Genomic DNA, 19,464 nt, shown 5'->3' with positions numbered 1-19,464 from the left:
TCCTCTTGGAAAAGAAAGACCAGCTGTTAGCTTTTTAGATTCTTGACTCTCAACATCCCGAAACCATGAAAAATAAAGTTGAAGCGACTGTCAACATGGTTTTGAGATCTGAAATCCTTCAGCCCTTATGCCTGAATTTACGTTGTCACTGACCATAATTCCAGTCTAACTCAGTGAAGCAGAGAACTGTTTTGCATGTAATGTGTAAAAGCTAATGAACTTTAAAATCACTTACACGAGGGGTCCCAAACTGTGGTATACATACCCCTGGGGGTACACAAGACATCTTTGAGGGGTACATGGGAGAAACTGTGTAAAACAGAAGGGCTGATTTCTTAAACAAATCCCATATACCTACTCCTCTCCTGCTACCCCAAGCCTCAGGATGAGATGCTTCATCATCAACATATGATTCCTAAGAACGTAAATTGAGGGGGTGTCACTGGATTCCATGCTTTCCCCCCGGGGCCAAGTGAGATGCCTGATTAATCCTATCCTTTTATAATTTTCTTTCTTCCACTATATGGCATAAGTCAGCCAGGAGAAATACAGCATTTTTACGAGGCAATGATTAGTTTTGGTGAGAGAGAAGGGAGATTTTCCTCTTTCTTCCCTCTTCAAAATCACTCTTCCATTCCTATCAGCTGATCACTACCATTCAAGATCTCTTACCTCACAGAAATCTATTCTCAAATTCTGCTGCCTGCCCCTCCCTTTCCAGAGAGGGGACCAGTGATGTCCAAGTTCCAATACACCCTTGGTGTTGGACTCACAGCTCCTCCTATGCCCTTCTTCTGCTCGGAGAGAAACTGCAAAGGAAGCCCTTTCACTCCACACCCCTTCACTAGGCTTTTTAGGAGATGACCAAAATGGCTATTTTTATACTTACACACACACGCACCTTCCTTTAAAATCCTGCCAGCAGTTTTATAAACCTGTGAAGTAGGGTAGTGAAACTGCAGGTTCTAAAGAGAAAGCAAGGCTGAAAAGATCTAATAAAAGTCATGTTCTTGAAAGGAAGCAGCAGACTTTGCTCAGGAAGACAAAACTAACTTAAGTTCTTTAAGGGCACTAGTACTAATTTATGGCATTCTCTTTTCCACATAAAGCAACTGATTTTGAATAGTCTCTTGCTACAGCAAAGAGGAGAAAAAGCTACCAAATTTAGTTTGTACCTCCTATACATTATAACTGACAGATGAGATAATTAAGTTGAGACCACCAACCCAGTTAGAGTGAGGGGCAGACAGTGAAGAAAGCTAGCAACTATCAGAACTGTTCAGACTCCATTCAGCACAAGGCTTTTATACTAAATGAAAAATTTGTTAGCAGAAAACAGAAACTGCCATAGGCACAGCATACATTCCATCAGAAGGAAATGTATTGGCTAAAGGGTCTAAGGTACCTGATCCAGAAGCCAGCTGTACATTGTGATGTTAAAGTGCTCAGATGTAGCTGAAAAGTTCTCAAATTAAAAGTACCAAGTTCATGCCATGAACTTGCCACAGTCTTAAGTAAATGGCTGGTGCAGGATTCCAAGTCCACTTTGGTAAGCATTTTTCTCCATTATCAAGCTGTTTGGGCATAGTGAAAATTAAATAACGACTAGCAGAGAATGACCTAGATTCCTACCTACTTTTAATGGTGTGATCTTCAAGCAATGTGCATCTCAGTAGCAACACCTAGTGGCTACAAAGTAAATTTAAAATTTCTTCTGCCTAGTTCTCACAAATGCAGTTAAGTGACTATCAGCTATATCTAAGGCCTATAATTTGAGTCACAACTAGTAGAGTTCTTTGCTTCATAGACTCATCCAATCAAAACCGCTGACATGGGCCATACTATTTAATCCAGTTATGTCTGTTTTGGGCCCAAACAAGTAATATTCAACTAATGAGTATCTTTCAGTCTTATACGAAAACTGGAAGGGCCACAAAAGGAAGTGTGAATTACATACAATTTTTAAATACATTGCCCAGCAACCTTTTCAAGGTTTCAGCTGCTGTATCACAACCGTTCTGTTCAATCTTTCCAAGAATTAAAGAACCCCAAACCAACCAGAGAACATACAGATACTTTTATTGCTCGCCTTCTATACATCAGCACACTTTCAGCCATTTTCTCTTTCACAGCTTGACAATGTTTATGTACACAAAAACCCAGCAAGAAGCATTATGTGGCTCTCAGGGAGAGAACAAAAACTGTAAGAACATCAAACATCAGCCAGGCTTCATTTTCTGCAGCAATAATAAAAGGGCCACCTCCAGGTAGGAACTAATCTCCCCAGGCCGTAGTGCATTTCTCTTTTTCTTTTTTTTCTTAAAAAAACAAAAACAAAAAACAACCAAAATAACACCCAAAACCCCCAAAGAAACTGCGCTGGATTTGCTGAGCCAGTGGTATTAACTTGTGCATAAAATAAATTTCACTTCGCTTTTTCTTCTAGATGATTTCAAGTAAAAGTTAGGTTGGGAGAAGGAGCAACTCGTTTTGGATGGATGCAGGTCAGTTTGAATCACTATACTTAACTACAGGCCTACATATACTATTGGTTGACAGATTGGCTTGGCTTGAAATGATCTTTGCAGACTTGGCAACAGCCAAAAATCTCCAGAGTTAAGCAGGTGGTGCAATTTTTGATACATGGAAGATAAGGCTACTGGATGTGGAATCTACAGTAGAGCTCATATAATAGACACAGCAGACCTACTGATTAGAGAGCAATTCAGAAGCAAGCAGGTGTGGGTGGGTGGGTGCGTGTAACCTCTTCTTGACTAACACAACAGGCCAGCAAGTCAAAGCAACACTCAAAACTGTGTTTGAACATATGTCTGAAAAAGTATTCAGAAAGGAACATAGAAACAAAACCATTTGTGTATTACAAGTCGGAACAAACAAGTCTTGGATGTCTATAGTTATACCTCAGAATGGAAGGCAGGCACACGATGAGAACTGCTGAACAAAATGATTGGATCAGAGGAATTCAGTCCAATGTTTAAAAAGCATGGCTATTAGTCAAAGGTTTGGTGGAGCCCAGTGAAGAGTGGCAGTGTAGTTATTTTAGTCAGACAAAAAGAAAATCAGAGGTCTATTCCTATGCTCAAAGCAAAGCATCTCACCCAAAAAAGAGCTTGCTTGTCACATACAGCTTTGCATTAATTCAAGACACAATTAAAATCAGGCCTCTGAAACTAGGTTTCTATTATTTGAGCTCTGCTGAAGTGTAAACTTTAATAGCCTCAGCTAGTAAAGTGTCTTCCTTGTCCAAATCCAGACTGGTTATACTGATAGCCTCCATGTTGGAAGTGCTGCTCAAACTGCCCCCCTTGATTAAAGTTCTGTCCACCTCTGCCTCCCCAGCCTCCTTGACCTCCGCGGCCACCTCTCCCTCCTCCACGCCCACCTCTCCCTCCTCCACGCCCACCTCCTCGATCACCGTGGGACCCACCATCTTGGTATCTGTTGTCCTGTTGGTAGCCGCCACTGCCACCACCCTGGTATCCACTTCCTGTATATGAAGACTGATAACCACCGTAGCCACCTCCTTGGTATCCGCCACCACCACCATGATAGCCACCTGTTTGAAAACCTGCATCTCTGTAGTTGCTATCCCTGTAGCCACCGTCCTGATAGCCACTTCCTCCATCTGTCCAGCCTCCTTGGAGTTTGTTTCCTCTTCCTCCCCCTCTGCCTCCATGGTCATAACTGCCACGTCCTCCTCGCCCTCCTCTGTCATGACCCCCTTGTTCGTGACCTCCTCGTCCTCCATATGAATCATAGCCTCCTCGCCCTCCGCGGTCGTGACCCCCATGGTCATAGCCTCCTCGCCCGCCACGGTCGTGGCCCCCATGGTCATGACTTCCTCTTCCACCATATGATGATTCATAGCCACCTCTTCCTCCTCTGCCTCCACCTTGCTGTTGAGGCCCTTCTGGTCTTTTCTGCCAAGGTGGCATCTCAGGAGGTGGTGGCTCGATTTCATTGGGCCTACCACCTCTGTCAGGCACTCTGCCCATTAATACCTGTAAAGGGAAGGGAAGGACTGCTTTAGGAACACAGATACGATACAAAAGTCGCATTAAAATGGTATGACATCTTGGCAGTGGTTGAAGAGTGCTATGCAGCCTGGGTTTTTCTGAGTCAATGCAGTAAAATCTGTATCTGAAGTGTTTTTATGTTGATAAAATTCCATTAATCTCAAATGAGAGCTGTTCATTTACGTCAGAGACTTTTCCATCTGAGTCAAGGCCTAAATAATCCGTCATAGTGTTTCCTAACAGCTTCAAAGCACCTCAAAGTGACAGTGCTTACTGAACTAAGAAGGGAAAAATTAAGACTGGCTGACAAAGTAATATGATCACTGTTTATTTGGTTTAATCCATGTGTTCGCTACACACAAAAAAATTAAGAAGACTATTTCCAAATGGATTTACTACTTAGGACAGGCTGCTGGTTTGACAGCCAGAGAGAGAAATTATCTATCTAAATATCAGGCACAGCACAGATGGCAGCAGTGCAAGCTTTCACACAGCAGCTTGCTAGAATTCCTCACTGATCTCAGATCCCTTGGCAGGAATGATGTAATTCAGTCCCCATGCCGATCAATCTTTTGTTTTCATGCAGAACCTGTCAACTAAGACACCAAGCAGTAAGGTATTCTTGGTATATGACAAGTTTGCTAGAAGTGAACAACCCCTCCTCTTATTTTACAAAGGCTGTTGATCAGATATCAGATGGCATCCACTACAGTTGAGAAAACACTAAAAAGATTTTCAGTTAAGCACTCACTGGAATTTGTCTGTTCATGCCTTTATGTCCATGTGTCCTTTTTACTTTTTTTTTCCATCTACAGAAATTTATGGCAAGTGAATTTCAAAAAGTTGCCTACTTCTGTTGAGTGAGTATTACATCACTTCTAAAAGAGTATCATGCAGCTTGCCTGAGATGAGGCCCAACAAACCACCAACCCAAAAAACAAATACACGGAAAAGCATGCATCACAACCTGGCCTGTGCACATGATGGGAAGGTAGACTGTGAAACTGTCTCAGTATGTTGAGAAACCAAGGAACTGTCAAGATTCACAAGGAGACTGGACGCTTACATATTTCATAAGTTACAGTTCTCTCCAGCCATTAAAATGAAACTTCTGTGGAAATGCCTATTCTGGCATTTGTCATCAGTTTAATGGGTTTCTGTTTTATATTTTCTTCTGTCCTATTAAAATTTTTCTTGTTTTGTGATTTACTCTGTTCTCTTACTATAAACTGCCCTGAGCCCCTGCTGAAAGGATGGCATATACATTAAATAAATAAATATTAATAAGCAAAACAAATAAACAAATATCTAGAACTGACAATGGGTGGAGAAAAGCCACTGGAACAAGATAGGTCACCAGCAATGAAGTCTTCCCAATTAATCGTACCTAGCATTCTCAGTAAGTTTACCCTCATTTTCCCACTTCTCCTTCTGTATTCTATACCCTTTACCGAGATCTACATAGTTACAAGATGCAGAGCTCTTGGGAGCAGGCAATCTATGTTGCAATGTTTAGCATTTCAAGACCCAATCCTGTCTGGAAACAGGATACTACTGAAACAGAGAGAAAAACAGCAGTAATGACTTTAAAAGTTGTTAATTTTTAACAGCTCTACTATCATGCAAATCTAACAAGATTCAAGCTCAGTGCACAAGTCAAGCCCTTCATTCTGCTATTCTGTAAAGCCAGAAGTGTTTTTGGAAGTGGATGTATAATGCCCTTAATTTAGACAGTATTTTTGCCACCTCAATACTTGCTTTTAAAAATCAAACCTTGGACTATATAAACTTATTCTAATCGGAGTGCATGCAAGAATCTAAACAGAAAACTGGCTCCTATTCCCCACCTAATTAAAAAAAATTAATGAAAGATTACATACAAATCAGGCAGATATGAGGAGAGAAGTATATACTAGCACTTTAGTTGTAACATCTATGACTAAGAAAGTGAAATAATAGCACAATATATTGTTTTAAGGAGCAATAAATCCAGTGCTCTCGCTTTCTGCCCCCACAGTCAAGCCACACATGCAGCAAGGCAATGAAAATGGACATTGTCCTCTTGATTGTAAGCATTAGACAATATGCTCCTTCTCATACTGAATAAGTTCATATATCAGAATAAGTCCATTAAGAACAGTCAAAGCAATGGTGGAATAAGGTGCTATTCAGAAAGAATAAGGATACTAGAATGTGATTATATCAGAAATTCTAGATCCTAGAATTAAAACAGTAGCTGAAAGTATGAGAAGAACTTAGAGCTGGTGGGTAAGGATCAGTAACAAGAATGATAACATTGCATCACTTATTTGCCAGTCTTCACTTTGATGACAAGCAAAGCATACTATTCTGTTTAAAACGTATTCTTATTCTGAAGTTATTTTTGCCACCTCAAAGTCAATGAAGAGATACCTTATTAATGGCACATGCAGTCTTTTCTCTGATGGAGCCACTGCTTGTCCTCATGATCTTTGACAAGTCTTGCCGAGCTGCCAAGAGGTTAGCAATGGAAATAGCACACTTAGTAGATAACAGTGCGCGTTTCGGTTGGTAAATTTTAGCCAATTTCTCTGTTTGACTCTGTTGAAAAGAAAAACATTAATCAACTAAAATCTGGGTATGTGACAAAATGCCTTACCAAAAATCCAGATTAATAAGAAAACTAAAATAAATTTTCTGTCATTAAGATAGATATGAACATAAGAAATGTTAAGAAATACTTGAGAGTTTTAAGAATTGCTGTAACTAGGTCTGAGATCCAAGTTTTTTTCTTATCTTAGTTGCACGGATGGTATTTAATTGTAACCCAATTGCCAAAAATATTACATAGAGCAATTCTTTTAACAATTTTCAAATAGAACAAGAAATAGTGAGAATCTGTATTTGTATTTTGCAAGTAGCCAGTGAAAATTGACATACATAATTCTGACCAATCAACATCTCCAAAATGACAATGAATTGTATCTGATCTAACTACTTCTACACCAGCGTGGTTCCCAAACAGCTGATGTTTAAAATCCAAGTCTGTTATTTCTTATAGCCAAACATCCAACACCACCTCACTAGAAAGAGGGAGCACAGGGCTGTTTTGACCAGCCTCTACCCCACCAAACCAAGATGCCAAGAAACATGCACAGAACCAAATTTAACACAAAATCACCTGCTCTAATACAGACCTTTTTCTTCCCTATACTGTAAAAATCTGAGGCAAATATCATGCCTTATTTGTTTCTACAATTTCTAATTACAAAATGTCTAAGACTTATCAAAACGTAAAAGAAATATTTCTCTCAAGAGATGACAGACTTTCATTGATGGTACAATGAGATCTAATCTCCAGTCCTAACAACTGTGCCTCCTGCCATGCCAGAAGTGCAGGGCAGAATGCACGCTTTTGGAGATGAAAAATAAAATTCCTCAACCCTCAATCATGTGACAACCAGGGGGCACACCTAGAAATTGGAAGTGAGCCCAGCTGTCCATGACACAGCATCAGCTGCAGCACGGGGCTTTAGACGTCCCCAAGCACAGGGAGCCAATGGACTTTTTCTGCACTATGATATGCAAAGGCCCTGTGCCAAATGTTATAAACCTATTAGATGACTGTGGGGCCCAATATAGATTTTTCCCCCTCGCAGGTTCATGGCTCTTTCACATTTAATGTGGAACTTCTTTAAGGCTGTTTTTTCTTCATTTTATCCACTACAAATTCCCTGAACATTTGGCACATTACCATTTATCATATGATTAACAGGTTAATTGCATGATAAATGTATGGTCTGCTAGAGGCCTAATGCAGCTTAAGAAATTTCTGTCCCCTTCACGCAGTACATTTTGATGGGCTAGTAAAATGTGAGTCCCTATTAATCTTGATACAAATAGATACGTCTGGGCTGACAGATTTACACAGGCAACAAAGAGTTGCATTAACCTGTTTAACAACTACATTCTGTGGAATATGCACTGCAACTTGCAAGATTATAATATAAGGATATCTATACCCTTTAAATACATATAAATAAAAGCAGATATTTTACCTCATTTTTTCCTGGCTAAAAGTGTTGTTCAGAGACTGCCTCTGCTACCATCAGTTTCCTGTGTTTGAGGGAAGCTACAACTGACCAAGGTAGCAACAGTTAAAAATGTTACTTAAACAAGTACTAGTAAATATAGAAAAGTCACTCTGAAGATGCTGAGAAGATAAAAGTTCAGCTAGGAGCAAATACTTGCTTTCCACCTTCCTCTGTCTACATTCTCACCCTAACTACTCACCTTCTTGCATTATCTACTTTTTCTCTTCCTCTTCTTTCCACAAGGATCTGTGATTGGGTCCCTAACCACATATTCAATAAAGTAAGGCTTTGGTGCAATATGCCAAGCCTTTGAGATGGATGCAACTAGTTTGCTTTCAGAAGGAAACAAATAGGATGGAGTCTGGGATGCAAGTGGGAATAAAAGACTGCGGCTTAATGATGGTGTAGAGCAGGTGGCACAGTACAGCAGGAGGCCTGCAGCCACCAGCCACTCAGAAGTTAGACAGCCCTCTTGTAAAGCAAAGGAGACAAGAGGGACAATGGCATAACTGGGCAGTACGTGTTCAAAGGGAGGGTGCAAGAATTAGATTTCCCAGCTGAATTCTTGATATTTTAACACATTTAGAGTGACCTGGAATTTTGGTTTTCCAGCTATAGTTCCCCTCAAAGGCAGGAAAACAGGAACTGCTAAGAGCTGTGTTATATAGATCAAAGTTATTACCCATGGACATATGGAAGTAGCGATGAAATTGGGACTCTGCCAGCCTGCAAAGGGAAACCCACAGTTTCCCAGATTTTTCTCCCTGCAAGGAGAAAAATCCATGTTTTTCCATGACAAATGGAAAACCCAGATCCCTGATGATGAGCTGGTCAGCAAGATGTGCTTACACTACTATGCAGGTCAAGTGTGTACGCAAGAATCTTTTTGTGGTGCCCTCATGGCAAACAACTAGGGTTTGCTAACCATCATACTAGCATTTGCCTCTACTCTTGATGTTATTTTGTGTGTCCATTTAACTGTATTTTTATCCTCTGTACATATTTTACACATATACATTTACACAATACATCTTCTGATTTCACATGCTGTTACTAACCCACATAACGATCAATTTTTAAAACAAAATTTTATGGTTTAATTATAAATGTTATAATTTGCATTGTTACAAACTTCAGAAATTAATAAACCAAAATAGACACTGGTTCAGGGATATTTCCTATTACATATTAGTAAAGTAAGTTTTCAGAAAAGATAGCTTATGCTTTGTAAGAGTGCAGTATGTTTATAGAAATCAATTTATACCTTAGCTCTCTCTGACCAGCCAAATGACTGCACCGTTACATCCAAACGTTTCACTAACAGCTTTCTCCGAACTTCATACTCATTGGCTATGGCTTGATTAATTGCTTCAATTTTTTCCTGAAATGAAAATTCACAAGCCTAGATCATGAATAGAATTACTTTCTAATTGCAAATAATAAGCAATAGACACATGAAAGCAAACAACAGTTTGGCATAAGCATTCAACTATCTACATAATTAAATAAATCAGTACCCAACATCCAATTCTCAGTCAGTCATGGAAGCAAACAAAAATGCAAATCAGACCTAGTAACACAGCTTTGCTCCAGGTGTCAAACACTGTCATCCTCATGGCAGCTCCAGTATTGCCCCAAAGGCACAGTTTTCAGAGTCACTCATAAAGAACATAAGAGCCACATTCAACACTTTTTGGTGAAACTTCTAATCTGCTTTCTCTTACATTTGTCAGGGCAAACAAATAAGAGCAAGTAATATATGAACAAGGTAAGAATCAGAGAAATACATGACACAGTACAAGGAACCTCCGAGTTAGTGCCTTTTCAATAATACTATATTTACTCAAATCTAAGATAACCCTGAAATTAAGACAACACCCCCAGTTAAATTCTATACATGGAAAAAATATAAATTTGTTATAATTTTCCATGTACAGAAATGTCTGACAGTTGTCTTTAATTCATCCTTTCCACTGTCACAGGGGGCAGGCAGTGGGGAGGCAGGGAGTGTGGGGAGGTTAAGCAGCTTGCCCCCTGCTTCTGCCTCCCTGGCCCCCGCAAGCCTCTGCACCCCCTTTTGCTGCTACAGGGCCTGATTGGGGTGGTACTCAATGCCCCAGCTACAATATGGATAGAACCAACTGGCACAGAACAAGGATTTGTGGGGGGGGAGAGGGGCAGGCAAGAGCAGAGGCTTTGTGGATGAGGGAAGAGGAAGATGGGGAAAAGAGGCTGCAGGGGGGTTATGGAGGGAAGCAGCAGCTGCAGTTATGGTCCTGACCCTAGGCAGGGGCTAGAACTTGCACCACAGCAGCCAGTGTCATCCCCCACCCCAATTCTAAGACAAGGGGCTTTTTTCCTCCAGGTTAAATGGGGAAAACCCTCTTCCCAGAATCAAATAAATGCAGAGATAATAATAATAATAGTAATTTGAAAAAAAAAAGTGTGTCCTTCAGGAAAAAAAACATAGGGCTGCAAATTAAAAACAACTGGGTGACTGACTAGAATACTAAATGAGGATGTCAATAGAGTCTTGGTGAAGCACAGTAAGAGCAGAAACAAGAGGCTGCCTTACAATTTATAATCTGAAAGAAAAGCCTCACTGTAAATACCATGGCCTCTTAGGGTAGCAAGCAACAACCTCTGTTGGAACAATAGCAAAGTTATTTAGTGTTAAGAAAATTCTTGTTCATCTTTTGCCCAACATCTTTACCCACATACAGATTTACTGTAGGGTGCTGCTTTGGCCAAATTCCCTAAAGCTTAAGATCAAACTAATTAAAATGAGAATTAACAAGAAGTGTATGGCATCAATATAAATTAATCCTGCAAGCACTACTAGAACTGGTTCTCATATTTACTAAAAACAGACAAGATACACTATTAAACATACACAATCAAGACAAGCAACACTACCAAGTGTGGGAAGCAGTCTCTTACACATGCAACTATTTACCCAGTGAGCTGGTCCCAGCTGTTTCTTCAGTAAAGGTTTTCCAACATGATTAGGTGGAACCTTTGCTAGGGTTTCTTTTAACTGTAAAGAAATATAAGTATATAAGATTAACCAAAACCCCAAATTTTCACAGATAACTTACAAGGGTGAGGGGAACGGTATTATGAGATATGTGGGGCCTTTGTCATGGCACAGGATTGTCCCAAGCACACTGGATCATGGAGAACTAATTAGCTCAAATCATATTTAAGTCTAAGCATTTACAGTAATCTTGGTCAAAAGGTTAGAGAAAACAAGAACTAACAGACATTAGAGATGAACATTTTTTTTTATTTAAATGAGGAGCGACAGAGGGAAACCACCCATTTGATACAAGTGCTAGTCGCTGTAAACAAAGAGAATATCCTGTACTTGTTTGAAGAAGGATCATGAACAGTCTCCTGTATCATAAAAAAGAAATTCTTTAATTTACAATGTATAGTTATAGGGCACTGATTCCAAAGTCTTGATTTTTGGTCATGCACAAAAGAAAAGATACAGCAGCTTTTTATATGGCAAGTTAAAGAGACATTTCTATTTTCAAATTTTTGCTAAATATCAAAGAAACACCCAGGCCTTTCTTTATATCACAATGCTTATTTTACATTCAAATCTGAACTTTTCGCTGTGTTTCCTATTTAAATTTTTGTGTTCCATTCAACTTTTGGCAGCAAAAGTGTAATAAGACATTTCACTTTTTGAGTCAATAAATTAATTTCACTCTCAAATTCCAACGTATTACTAAAACTACTGCAGTGTTTGGGTCTATTTGTTTTAAAGGAAAAAAAAAGAAGCTTTAGTTCAGAAGTTTCTTTAAAAAACCCAACTGAAACAACACGTGCTACATTATAACTGTGTTTTTAAAAGACAACTTCAGGATGTAGATGGCACAACATCTCTTTAAGTTTAATGTATTTAATGTTGCAAATAATAAAAAAAGATTTATAAACAAGTAACAGGGAAGTCAATTAGGGAGAAAAAAAAACAGTATGGATACTAATACATTTCATGTATGGAAATGGCGGGGGGAAAGGAGGAGAAAAAAAAGGAAGACATGAAAAGGGAAAAGGATAAAAAAGCCTAATCAGCAGGAAAATATTTTGCATTTACATATGGCAAATCTCTGAAAAAAGGTACTGAAGTTCATGAGTGCATCATTGTAAGAAGCTATTTTACAGATGAGTAAATGGACTAAGACCTTAATTGAACTGTACCAAGCAGAGATGTGGGGTGGAAAATTTTCCAGTGCTTTATTTTTCTGTGGGAAATTTTCTATTTCTAAAAATTCATTGTTTCATAAAATTCATTTGAAACAATGAATGGATACCATTACAATATTAGGCAAGCTTGGCAGTTTCAAAGTCGTAATTACTGTTTTTCAGGTGATTATCCCTAGGAAGTGTGTGAAATAGTACATATATGTTATATTGATTTGTAAACAGGAGAGTAAATACAGTTACATAATAATCCAAACCAAAAACCAAGTTATGAATTCACCTAATTGGCTGTGCAGGTCAAATCAAAACCAAAAGGTAAAATTCTTATTTCATCTCACACTGCAAGCGAAGGCAAAACCAAAACTAAAACTGTGATTAATTTTTGTTTCACTTTTAGTTCAGCAAACACACAGAGCAGTGTCTCATTTCTTTCCTTGAGTTGGGGGAAGTTGGGAGTGTTTGCATAAGATCTGTTAGTTTTTAGTGCTTCTGGTTTGAAGTAGTCATGATACCTAATCAGAAAAAAACTAGCGTGTGGCATCCTTATAGTGAAGTTCAAGCCACTGAAGGAAGGAAGAAAGTTGGTAGATGTAAGTATTGCGGGCAGGAGTCTGCTAACAACACAACCAGAACAAAGAAACATTTAACAACATGTAGAAACTGTCCTGAAAGAGTACAAGCCACATACAGAAAGTTAATACAACAAAGTGCTGAAACAACATCATCTGAGAAAAGTCTACTTCAGGAACCCTATGTAAGTAAACAAATTAATATGTTAAACAACACAGTATAGACTAGCATCTATATTATTTTAAAACGTAATTTTAAAAGTTGTTAGTAAAACTCTGGACTATTATTTATTTAAAATATATGTATCCTGCTTTTCTGCTTGCACTAAGCACCCAAAGCGGCTTAGGCTTTACAATATTTTTTGAATTACATAATACACTAAAAGCTCCCATGGGGAATGGGGGATGCCGGATAACAAAATATGCCGGTTAACTGAGAGGCCCGAGCAGGCATCTTTGCCTCCCGTTGCGTCCAGGGCATCACTGACCCTCCCGCTGCATAGCCAACCCTCCCACGGGCCCTAAGGGGCAGGGAGGGAGGCCCCACGCAGCCTGCTATGCCCTGGGCCATGGGGGCTCAGAGAAACCAGAAGTGCCACAGTGGGCACTTCTGATTTCACTTTCCGTTAACAAGCCAGCATGCCAGTTAATAGAACATGCCAGCTTGTAAGGTGCCAGTTAACAGAGCTTTTACTGTAAATAAATAGTTCACTATTTCAACCCAGCAGAGTGAACTTAGTCCTCTGGCTGATGGCAAAGGCCAGACTATACGTCCCTTTGGCTCTGCAGTCCCAGAGCAACTGAGCAGCAAGTTGAGCAGCAGAGTGTTCTTTCTGGCAGGAAGGAGGGAAGCAAACTCCCTGCTGCTTCTCCTTCTCATGGATGAGGCCAGACTAGAATAGGTTAAAATAAAAATCCTTCCCCACTTTTGTTGCAGGAACTTGGTAGCTCAAGTGAAATAGCAGATTTGCAAAAAATGGAAAATGAAAACGTTGAGCTGCCAAGTCTGGGGGAAGAAGCAGCAGGATCCTCACTTTCAAGATCACTGTTACCAGATATGCGATCCACCATGAGAAGTGTTCAAGACAGTCAAGCTTTTTATCAGACTTTGTGGACAAAATATCAAAAGAAGATCAAGAAAAAGCAGATGAGACATTGGCTCGAGCTATATGTGCAAGTGATGCACCTCTTTCCATAACTGAAAATCAATACTGGAAGGAACATTACAAACTAATTTGCCCATCATATATGTTACTGTCACATTATCACTTATCGTATTCTCTCTTAGATAGAGTATAACAAAATTCAAACAATGGTTACTCAAAGGATCAGTCAAGCAGAATCACTGACTCTGATGTCAAATGGATGGACTGATATACAAGGAAATCCTTTATTGACATTATGTTACCAACACGTGAACCAACATTCCTGAAAGCAATTGCTACCAAGTCTTCTTGTCATACAGGTGAATACATAGCATGAATGGTGCGTGGGCCCAGCAGCTGGCGGAGCATGGCTGCACTGGCGACGGCAGAAGCCTGGCGGCAGTAAGTGCGGAGCTCCCGCAGATGCCGTTGGCACTGTCAGTGGTGGGGGGGGTGAGGGAGGTGGCAAGCACCAACCAGGGGTCGGCAACCACCTGCAGACACCACTGGCAATGTCAGCAGTGGGGTGGCGAGTGGTGACTGCCTGCAGGTGCCACTGACACAGTCAGAAGTGCCTTTTTGCAGGGGGTGCACTGCCACACCCAGGAGGTGCACATGCACCCCTTACACATCACCCCAATACATAGCCAAATTACTGAGCGAAGAGATTGGAAGTGCAGGTCCCTCCAGGGTACAAGCCCTTGTAACCGATAATGCAAGTAACATGAAAGTTGCCTGGCAAATATTAAAGGCAAAATATCCTCATTTAATAGTATTTGGCTGTCTTGCTTATGGGTTGAATCTTCTGGCAAAGGACATAGTAAGTGTGAATACAATGAAGACAATATTGGCAAACTACAAAGCCATTGTGAAGGTATTCAACAATAATCATGTTGCTAATCAGACTTTGAAGAAATTACAGAAAGAGAAGCAGTGGAAGGAAAGTGCACTTTTATTGCAGGGAGAAACTAGATGGGGCTTGGCTACAAAGTATTTACATAGTTTGCTGTGCACAAAGAACTGTTTGCAGTGTGCCTGAATAGATGACACAGTATCCCAGATTATTCCCATGAACATTTGGAAGCAGATTCTCGCCAATGATGTGTTCTGGGTTCAAGTTCAAGGAACATTCAATTTTCTACTACCAGGTTCAGTGGTTATCAAGAAACTTGAAGGAGTTTGAACATCAAGCTGTTCAAATATCCCAGAAATATTCAGATAATTGAATGAAAATCTAATTGAGTTTTTGACCTCCTTCACCTCTATCCAAAAAAGTAGTAGTAGTAAAACAAATGGTTACTAAGAGATCTGAGTTTTGCTCTCATCCAGTTCATCTGGCAGCAAACCTTTTGGATCCCCAACACAGAGGACAACATTTATCAGAAGATGAATTATCTACTGCTCTCGATACAATTATGCAAGCAGCTAAGAATGTCCCCAACATTGATGAAACAGCCATGATGACAGACATTGCTGAGTACTGTGTAAAAGAAAAACTTTGGAGCAAAGACACCATTTGGCAGGCAGCAGAGAATATGTCTCCTCTCACATGGTGGAAGGGATACTGTAACACCCGACTGCTGTCCAGGATTGTTCTAAGGATCCTAAGCACTCCATCAACAGCAGCTTCTTGTGAATGTGACTGTAAGGCTTGCAGCTCAGTCAAGACAAAAAAGAGGAACAGCCTAACAAATGAATGCACTGCTAAGCTTGTTTCTATTTTTCAAAATCTCTTGCTTCTGGAGAATCAGTCAGAAGCACAACTAATGAAGAAGATGCAGTGTGATGATAAGTTGCCCTTGCCCATAAACTCATTGGTAAAACCATCCTTTAGCAAAAGAGAATGTGGTTCAAATAGTTCTGAATCAGATTTGCCTCAATCCGATTCTGAAATGGAATTAAGTAGCGCAAGTGATTCTACAGATAGTGACAGTGAAACTGGAGGTGCCGCGATGACCTCAGAGGAAGAGAGTTAAACTGTGTTGAAGTAGATGAGTGGACAACCACAGTTCTTTGGGTGTGCTAAAATCAGTGTGTCAGCAGTTTTCAGCGCCTTCATTTTTTATCTTAAATTTAAATAAACAATGTAAGGGAAGTACATGTTATTGTGTATTGGTCTTTACACTTTTACAAGCATTGCAATAAAAATAATTTCTTCCCACATAAAGCTTTGGATTTTTTTTTAATATAACATTTAAGCCACATTAAGCGTGCTGTATTTATTTTTTTTCCTAATCAAATATTACAGTTCAAATACTTGTGGTTATTGGGAGATAAAATTAACATGGGGGAATTTTTTTAGTTTTGTTTACTAAATATAAGTCAAATAAACATACTAAATCAGATCATGCTCTATTTCGGGCATTGCAAAGAATTCTGGAAAACCCACATCTCTGGTTCCAAGGTAGAAGTCCACAGCAGTGTAAGAAGTGTTCATGTTCTCCTAACTCTATCATCTTATGTTTTTCACAAGACCATCTATCCTCTCCTAAATGGTACTACTGCCAGAAAATGTTTATTTAGAGATTTATTTCCAAATGAGCCCTTTAAGGTATAGCTAAAGAATAAACTGAAAAAGATTAACCAAAACTCTGCTTTGGAAGTGTTTATGGAAACTAGTAATTGCACATACTTTAAAAAAGCAAGCAAGTACATTTTGTTGAGCTCTCTTGCTCCACTCCCTCCCCACACACACACACAAAACCTCCTTGTGATATCTGAAATGCATAAGGACACAACTTTCCCTTTATAATCAGATTCCTCTTTTTGCTTGAGATTTTCAAAGAAGAGGGAGAGCACATTTAAACCTAACAACTATGAAACTATGAAACAAAGAGGAAAAATGAACTAAAGCCACAAAAAATGGCAGGAAATTCTGCAAAAGATATACACGAGAAAGTAGTGCTAATATTTTTAAGTGACTAGATTTCAAAGCAATGGGTTTCTCTAAAAGGCTTAAATGTAAGTAGTATTTACAAACAGTCTTCTCAACTTCCTTGCCAAGACATGAATTCAATGTTCTGTGGGTCTTCTGTAGCAGGTGATAATATTAAAACCTCAGGCACTACAAGGAATACAGCACCCTTCATGGCATTGTCAGCAGTGGCTCTTGGACAAGATGCAGAGAACTTTGCCTTCAGATTTTGGCATGGACACAGCCCTCTAGTTCATCTTTGAAAATTCTTTGACTCACAGTACATTCTGTAAACCATATTAAGTCTCTCCCAAAGCCTAGAAGTGTTTCATAACTCTGCAATCTTTCCCTGGAAGCGGACTTAAGTTTCAATGAAATATTATATGTATATATTTTAGCTTAGTTACTTTAGATCTTACCTTTTTTTCAATTCCACTGAAGAACTGGAACATTGTTATGTTGGCTGGAGGCTTGGACATTCCCAAAGCAATACATATGCCTTTTAGCTCCTGAAAGACCTCGCTGCCACCTCCTTCCTGGGCTTTTTTTGGAGGGGTGTTCACACACAGCATTCTGGCAGCTTCCAGTTCTGAGATGAGGTATGCTGGGGTAAGAAAATTTGATTGCAGCATAAGATGCAGCCATGTCAAGTATCTACAACTAATGAGCATTTGCACCTGATCAATGTACACCACAAACAGAGTACTTTAGGAGGAACTGAGGATGCAAGTTTAGAATCCAACAAAAGCTTGAATATAAAAGATTACAAGGTCAGAGATTAGGATCCCAAGAGAGTCAGTGAAAAGAGGATAGCTCCGACATGCAGGCAGTTTCAAGGTGCGAAGCACTACAGCCCCACTAAACTATTATACACGTCCAAAAGAGCACAACTCTTTCCTTTCAGGCTCTGCAGAAGGAGGACAGTATATTGGGAAAAAGAAGGCAGCAGAGAGAGGAGACAGCGCAGTGAATTAGAGTTAGAAAGCTAGGACTCTGCAAGTCTTTTGTCAAGAAGTAGGGGGACTGGAGAAAAAGCAGAAATGAAAAGCTGCCAGGGAAACAAGCACTGGAGGTTGTCTAAGGAACTGAAGAGCCAGGCTGACTGGAAAATCATTACAACAATCAGTTATTCTTGGCGAAGGGAGGAAATGTATTATGGTCCAGATCCTTAAACGATATTTAGCTGCCCAATTCTCATTGACTTTTGTGGGAAGTTAGGCACTTAAATACCTTTAAGATCTGTATGTGTGTCCAACAAAGAAAGGAGTTTGCCATGCTTTCCCCATCAAAACAGCTTGGGCCTGGCATCATCAACATGGGACAGTTAGCAAATATCCAAACAAATAATAGTAAGTGTCAACAAGTTTGCTTATGATCTATATACATTAATTCAAGTGTCAAAGTACAACAGCAAGCCTCACTGAACAGTGTGATTTGCTGAGAGCAAGTCAGAGGACAGGTGTGTCTTGAAATAAGGTAAAAGATTTGTTAATAATCTAAAGTGAAATTTAATTCAAAATATCTATCCATAGTATTTTAGACATAAGAAGTTATCTGGATCCATGATTTAATCAGGTCAAGCACATTCTCCCTCTGACCACTGGAGTACAAAAACTTAAATAATAATGTAACATTCACATCTTATCTTAGTTCAACATTAATCTTCAGCAATGAACAGTGAAAGCATCAACAGCAAGGGGGGAAAAAAAGACTTCTCCAGGGAAAAGTGTCTATATCACACTGAATAAGACATTTCACAACTGTAAGGGTTAAAAACTAAAATAACCTTTGACATGTAAACCACTGGTGTTCACAGTGTTCCCAACTTCCAGTACCTCTGCAACTGCTCCTTGACCTCACAAACAAACCAAACCTGATTTCAACATTCAATGCTGCTACTCAGAACACTCTGAACAGCAAGGAACTAACGAGAATGTCAGCTTCACTGCCACTGGGCAAAAATTAACCGCGGAAACATGTACCAGTGCAACTCATAAAGGAGGACGGCACACAGAACTGAGGTTCGGACAGGGAAAGGACACCCTTTCACCATTCCTCCAATGGCCAGAGGCTCCAATATTAGTTTTGGAAGCGTGAGAGGGAAAACATCATGTTCAACCATTCCAAAAGCCAAAGCATGGTAGGGACTTCAAAACAATCATGTGTTTACTAGGTATAATCAGATACAAGAGGTGAAGCTACTGAGTAGAAGCTGATGCCTCCAACTTTGTTGGGATGCCAACATGCATACTCCTGTATTTGGTAGAGGTGCACCAATACATTGGTCCCATATCAGATCGGCACTGATATGAGGAAAATTGAGAGCATTGGCAATTGGCTTTTTTTGGTTCATGTAGCCAATACTATGGCCAATAAATGCCCTGTGCACGCGCAGAGCTGCAGCGCAGCATGCAGGCTGCCAGGAGCGTAGCCTGGCAGTGTGGAGAGCAGTTGGGTCTGGCTGGTAAGTCTGCTGTGGGTGGTGGTGGATGGGTCATATTCGACCTGGGGGGA

General features: G+C 39.8%; 1 protein-coding gene across 1 annotated transcript in view; it reads right to left on the bottom strand.

Moving 5' to 3' along the window:
* Positions 1-2,062: 2,062 nt before the first annotated feature.
* FAM98A (family with sequence similarity 98 member A) overlaps positions 2,063-19,464 on the bottom strand; it is a 26,961-nt gene continuing 9,559 nt past the window's right edge. Inside the window, exons 5-9 of the mRNA XM_019527285.1 lie at positions 17,370-17,554; positions 11,067-11,147; positions 9,375-9,491; positions 6,450-6,617; positions 2,063-4,022 (exon numbers count right to left, since the gene is read on the bottom strand). Coding sequence (XP_019382830.1) covers positions 3,240-4,022; positions 6,450-6,617; positions 9,375-9,491; positions 11,067-11,147; positions 17,370-17,554 — 1,334 coding nt within the window. The 3' untranslated portion in view covers positions 2,063-3,239. The remainder of the gene's footprint in view (positions 4,023-6,449; positions 6,618-9,374; positions 9,492-11,066; positions 11,148-17,369; positions 17,555-19,464) is intronic.

This window comes from Gavialis gangeticus, unplaced genomic scaffold (assembly GCF_001723915.1).
Source record: "Gavialis gangeticus isolate Ggan-Ray unplaced genomic scaffold, GavGan_comp1, whole genome shotgun sequence".
In the NCBI taxonomy this organism is placed as follows: domain Eukaryota; kingdom Metazoa; phylum Chordata; order Crocodylia; family Gavialidae; genus Gavialis; species Gavialis gangeticus.
The sequence above is the reverse complement of the archived record's forward strand: the minus strand, read 5'-3'. Positions and strand labels throughout refer to the sequence as shown.